Raw genomic sequence first — 6,000 nt, 5'->3', positions numbered from 1 at the left:
CCGTGGTTAAAGAAGTTGTGGTTTTCTTGAGAGCTATTCTTAGCCTTTCTGAAATACAGATTCCTTATAGTGGACAGCTCTTTGTGAACAGGAGGCAAGCAGCTCAGCTGAGAGAGGCAAATTTTAAAACAATGGGCGTAAACGTGTTTCTCTTCTGTCTGCTTTCTTTAGCTTTCCGTTGAAAGGACCTTGGGGGTCTCGCATCTCTCCTTCCCTCTCACTTCTGCTCTGATACTTGCTTTCCGCACGGCAGGTCTTTACTGTTCCGAGAACTATACCATACAGATGGCTTTTACTATTTCTTTTTTCTTTTATCTTAACAGGATTTGAAAAATACTTTCCTAATGGGAAAAAAGCTAATGAAACAAAAGTATCAGAAGGAGAGACAAAAGGTACAAAGAAGCTTTTCAGTCTGAGATCTCTGTGTAGAATAAATACTGTTGCTGTACAGTCTTGACTGTTAATGGTTGCAAGCTCTCATTTAGACCCCCATTTGTATATGCACACATACAACCACCACCTCCGGTCCTCTCTCTGACAGTGGATATTTGTGATCTAGTGTGTCTCAAACCATTACATTCGACTTTTGAGTTCTGTGTCAGATGTTTGTTTATATACCCGGGACGGCTTGGTGAAAGATTGAAAGTGACTGCCCCCCTTTACATTCCCAGTCTTGTGTAGCTTTTGAAGCTGGTTGTTGATAGCAATCCTAGTTAGTTGTGCTCTGAAGCAAAGAATTGAATCATCTGTATGCATGATGGCGGTAGAGGGGGTATGCATATTTTAATGTACTTTATTACTAGGTATATGGGTCAGATGATAGGCATGAGCTGAAAAACTGAGCGAGGATCATCATTTGTCCAAGGAAAAACTGATTCAGTTTAAGCAAAAATCTGTATCTGAGGAGATACGGTTGTGTTTGCCTGAGTTCCTTAGAACCTCAGCCATAAGCATTTTACAGCAGAGTGTCTTTCTCAGAGTACCTTGTGATGTGAGTTCTGAAGAGGTGTTTGTACAAGTTATAAGATCCTGTTCTAGTCCACATTGAGAATCCCACGCAAAGAAGGGCTTTTTTCCTTAGCGAGGAGTGCTTCCCTACCGTCTATGATTTTAGAGGGCAGATTTAATGAAATCCCCTTTGCCCAGCATTTTTGCCCTTGTGGCACGCTTGAAGTAGAAACTCTACATGTCCTACTACAGTGTTGTTGGTATGAGGAGCCTCGCATGAAATTCTTCTTCAAAATCCAGACTAAAATATATGTTTTAAGCCTGGGCTGGATTCAATATTTCATCCTCTCGGACATGGACTCAGAAGTTTCCCAGGCTGCTGGTAGGTTTTGGGCAGCCTGTCTTGCAATACATAGAGAGAAGATGAATCTTAATCTTAATCCATAATTCATATGTTCTAAGGTTGGACGATTTTATTTTATAGTTCAGTATTTTGCACCTTTTATGTGTGTATTTAGTTTTATTTTTTGTATTTTAAGCTGTCGAAAGCCATTAATTAAACAGTGGCTCCGGTCACACGGGCAGGAAAAGGCGGGGGGGGGGGAGCGTGGCTGTTTGCACAATACCGGGCGGATGCGGGATCAGACGTACCGGCGAGGTCCTGTGGTTAGGGTGGAGGTGCTGATCACACGAGTGTCCGCACCTCCACAAAGAGCATCCGGCTGATGGAAAGGGGACGGAGCCGCCACCTCTGGGAGGACCGTGCACAGCCCACTCCAGGCAGGGTCCGTGGGCTGCTCACAAGGAGGAGAGGGGGGAGTACCCCCCAGATCCCCCCTCCCTACCAGTAGCCCGCCTTCCCTCCCTCCCTCCCCAGGACACGTGGCCCGCTCTCCGCCTGGCCGCTGCCGCTCACCCCCATCGCAGCCCCCCGTGGCCCTCCCTCGGCCCCAACGACACCGCGCTTCTTTGTGCGCATGCACTGTTGGGCGCTTCCGGAGGCATGGGGGGAGGGGACAACCCGGTGGGCGCCAGATGCCATGGGAGTCGGCAGGGACGCGATCAGGCGCCCGCTCTTGCCGCGCAGTTCCCGGAAACTAGTACCTCGGAGGTACTAGTTTTTTACTGCGCGGCTTTGGCGGGAAGCCTCGGGTGAGCCACGGGAGCTCTACGCTCCCCAGATGTTGTGGTGAGATCGCGCCCGGAAAGTCTGTCTTTCTTCCGTCTATGCAGTGTGGCTAATGCTCTGTGTGACCGCAGCCTTTGATTGTTATAAGTGCTTAAAAGCTGGCACAGTAACTTTTAGTAATGCAAACCTTTAGCTTTTTATATGTGCTTTTCTTAAGTGCTCAAAGGGCTTCCTGTATGCTGTCTCAGTCCTTACAACATCTGTTATGCTAGTAAATGTTTTTACCCACATTATAGGTAGAGGGCAGATCTTTAAAAAATGCTAGTTTCCTTGGAGAGTCATGATTTGTACAAAGGAGTTTCTAGTTCATAGCTTGTGCTGGTGACCAGCTCTTCTAGGACCAGATTGTTGTTGTCAAACTAAATGTTATAGTGCTTCTGCTGAAAATGGCTGCCTCGTATCTAGTTTCCACCCCCCTATAGTTTCCAGTTGCTTAACTCATGTTGTGACATCATAATATTCTGTTTCTCCAGTCTGTGTTGTCAGCAGCCTGTGATGTGAGATCATATGAAAATGCAGAAGTTCATGTCATGATTTAACGTTTACAAGGTGTTGAGGAGGAAAGAAAGTAGATGTTAAGCAGCTATTTTTGTAGGCAGCTGCTCATTTACTGCAATGTCTGATTTGGCTCTTAGCTTTATAATTCTGTTCTCAGAATTAACATTGCTAGGGGCTAAAGTATCTTTTTTCTTTTGTAGACACAAAGCCAAATAATTCCCAGCGGCCTGCCAAACCTGGCGGTGGAGGGAGCAGCGGTGGTGGTGGTGGGAAAAAGGGTGGCAAGAAGGAAGATACTGGCTGGTGGTCCCGATTACAGAAGGTCAGACTGAGGGGGTGAAAGTTACTGGGTTAGTGGTGGTCAGCTTTTGGTGTTCTGTAATGTGCCAATTCATGGCTTTCTTTAAAGCTAAATTGTGCCAGTAGCGCAAGTGAGCATGAAATTATTGGGTTCTAAATGTTGGTTGTTGCTTGATGTGACATTTACCTTTAAAGGCCTATGATCTTTTCTGTTAATGATAGTCAAGTAAGAGTCACATCGGAAATGCTACTTAAATTATTCTGTTCAGTTACTCTAAAGCAGGTTACATGAAGTATGATGTTTAGCAGTGTGTTGCGCTTACAGTTCTGTATGTGGTTTTAACAGAGCGAGCATCCCTAGCCATTTCGATATAGGATGGAGGACAGCACATGTGTCCCTTGGAGTGGCTCCACCTGTTCCCCCTCCCATCTTCCAATGCTCCCATTTGAATCTATACATTGAATTATATCACTGATCCATAGCTGAATCAAATCTAAAAATGTTTTTAATAAGGTAGTCATATTTCAACCTGCTTCCTTTACATAAGCAGTTTTCTGTACATTTTGTACATTTCCTCTCTTCTACCATCAAGTTTATGCTAGAATTAGGAAGAGTGGCTGTTTTCATGAGTGTGAGTTTAAAGGCCAAAGATTCCAGAACAAAGAAAAACAGCTCACTTGCAAGTCTCCATGATTCTTACTGTGTATTCAGTAATTGTAGTATTGCTAGCCACATTTGGAAATAGAGTGTTTGTGTGTGTGTGTGTGTGTGTGTGTGTGTGTGTGTGTGTAAATCATAAATGCAGGCTGAAGATTGAGGTTACAGCACCCCGGGCCCAGAACAGATTGTTCAACTCCAGTATGACGCATGTGATATGCTAGGTAATCTCTCCACGGAGTCAAGCCTCTCCCTCCTGCAAGCCAGCATGGCAAGATAAGGGGAAGTGACCCTGAAGCAGCAGAAATGGTCGGAGCTCAGTAAGACTGGCATGAACCAATAAGGCTGTCACCATGGAACATTTGGTACCAAGCAAGAACTGGGTACACCTGCACTTGGAGGCTGAGGAGGAAGGGCAGATAGAGGTGAAGAAAAGTCAAGAGGAGGGCCAACAACATCCTGATGTCATCAACCCTATGAAGGAGAGAATGAAGATGGGCCAGGGCAGAGTTCTACCTTGCATGCTTCAAGGTCTGGCCAGCCTAGGGTGAGTGTGAATGAGACTACTAGGATGCATATGTGGTTTCAGTACAGCTGTTAGTTTATTAGAAGTATCCTTGGCCAGGACTCTCCTTCTGTCTGCTGATGATACGGGGCCCAGAAGGCCTGTTTCCTGTCCAAAGGTCTGATTGACCCTTAGGTCAAAGGTAAACAGGCCACAGGTGCAGTTTAGTATCTGACAAACTGTCCACTTTATGTGACAAGAAAAAGGCGTGCGGGTAGGTCGTTTTAAAAGGTATCCCTTTGTTTCTTTGAATTGTAAACTGAAAATCAACAGTATATGTAAGAGCATCTCACCCTAATCCATCATTTCTCTTTCTTTTTCTATAGGGTGACTTTCCCTGGGATGACAAAGAATTCCGTTTCTATTTTACGGGCAGTACTATTTTCTGGGCTATTGTTACATACTACTTTTTCTTTAGGAATGTTGGGAGAGAAATCACATGGAAAGACTTCGTCAACAACTATCTTTCGAAAGGAGTGGTAAGTACTGCTTGAGGTTCTTCATCAGCAAAGATTTTTGTGGATGGGTACAGGCTGGCAAGAGTGATAATCTAGTGGAATCAGAAAAATGTAAATAAGTCTACATGAAAGCAGTGATTGCTCCTCGGACCCATGTTTTACTGCCCCCCCCAATCTGCTGCAACCATGTGGCAGGAAGTTGTGTAATACTACAGTCATGTAGCAGGAAGAGGAGGCGCCAAAGTTATTGCCTCACTGATATTATGGCTAGGGGCAACAAAGTAAGACAGCCAGAGATAGGAAACACAAGCTGTACACAGGAACCGTTCTGTTGTGAGAAATAAATTGTAATTGAGGAGTGAAGGCAGGGATGAATCGTCTCCTCCACTGGATGGCCTTACCTCGGCATCCTGCTTGCTCCTCTCAGGTTGTATGGAAAGAGAAGTGGAAGGTGTGGTATGTATGCACGTGGGCACTAGGAACAGGTTGTTCCAAAAAGGAAGTTAAATAGTGAGCCAATAAGTGGGGCTTTATGACCCATGCAAGAGTTGTAACCCATCAATTGGAGGCCACTGCATTACAGGAGAAAATAAAAGAAGTTTTTTATCTCTTCAGATTGGTGCAGCCATCAATGACAAAAGCGAGAGAAGACCCCAAAGTATTGGTGAGGGCTAGTCCCAGTTTATTTTTAAAAGAAAATAGCCTCACACCTTGGACAGGGAGGAGCAGGCTTTTTATTTATTTATTTTTAATTCTATTCCACCCTCTCCGCAAGCGGGCTCAGGGCTGATCACAACAGCAGTTTTAAAAAGTCATTGAAACAATCATAGTAATTAAATAGTTAAAATAATTAAAAAGGCACAGTAATTTAAGACAGCACTATAACTAGAAGGTGTAATAATCTCAAGTGACTGAAGCAACTAGGCCATAACCCAAAAAATATGGGGATTTTCTTAGTCTGAGCCATACAGAGATGGATTTGTTCATCTATGTGCCTACTAATTCTTGGGTGTCCGCTGCCTCATCCAAAGGACTGGCAGAACAGCTCTGTTCTGCAGGCCCTGCGGAACTATAATAAGTCTGTCCACTCACAAGTTAGTGAGGAAAATGAACCGACCTCCTCTCTTAAATAGCTGCAAAGGAAGACTGCCTATAAACCAGCTGTGGAGCTTGAAATGTCTTGGGTTATTTTCTAAAAACAAAGGCCATTTTCTTCTTTTTATCATATAGTTTATGTTTGCTGGACAAAACATAAACTATTTATTTATTATAATTTTTATTAATTTTTAAATTTTATTAATTAATTAAAATATATCCCACCTTCCTCATGGCTCAGGGCAGTTTACAATTTTATTTAAAAACATTTTCAGTTTAAAACCAAAAA

At 43.8% G+C, this 6,000-nt stretch overlaps 1 protein-coding gene across 1 annotated transcript in view; it reads left to right on the top strand.

The window, feature by feature from the left end:
• Positions 1-6,000, top strand: part of AFG3L2 (AFG3-like AAA ATPase 2) — a 34,549-nt gene that overhangs the window by 5,369 nt on the left and 23,180 nt on the right. The window contains exons 3-5 of the mRNA XM_015414374.1: positions 324-392; positions 2,836-2,957; positions 4,485-4,637. Coding sequence (XP_015269860.1) covers positions 324-392; positions 2,836-2,957; positions 4,485-4,637 — 344 coding nt within the window. The remainder of the gene's footprint in view (positions 1-323; positions 393-2,835; positions 2,958-4,484; positions 4,638-6,000) is intronic.

This window comes from Gekko japonicus, unplaced genomic scaffold (assembly GCF_001447785.1).
Source record: "Gekko japonicus isolate JY-2015 unplaced genomic scaffold, Gekko_japonicus_V1.1 scaffold157, whole genome shotgun sequence".
Classification (NCBI taxonomy): domain Eukaryota; kingdom Metazoa; phylum Chordata; class Lepidosauria; order Squamata; family Gekkonidae; genus Gekko; species Gekko japonicus.
Note: the sequence above shows the minus strand (reverse complement) of the source record. Positions and strands in the feature narration are given on the sequence as shown.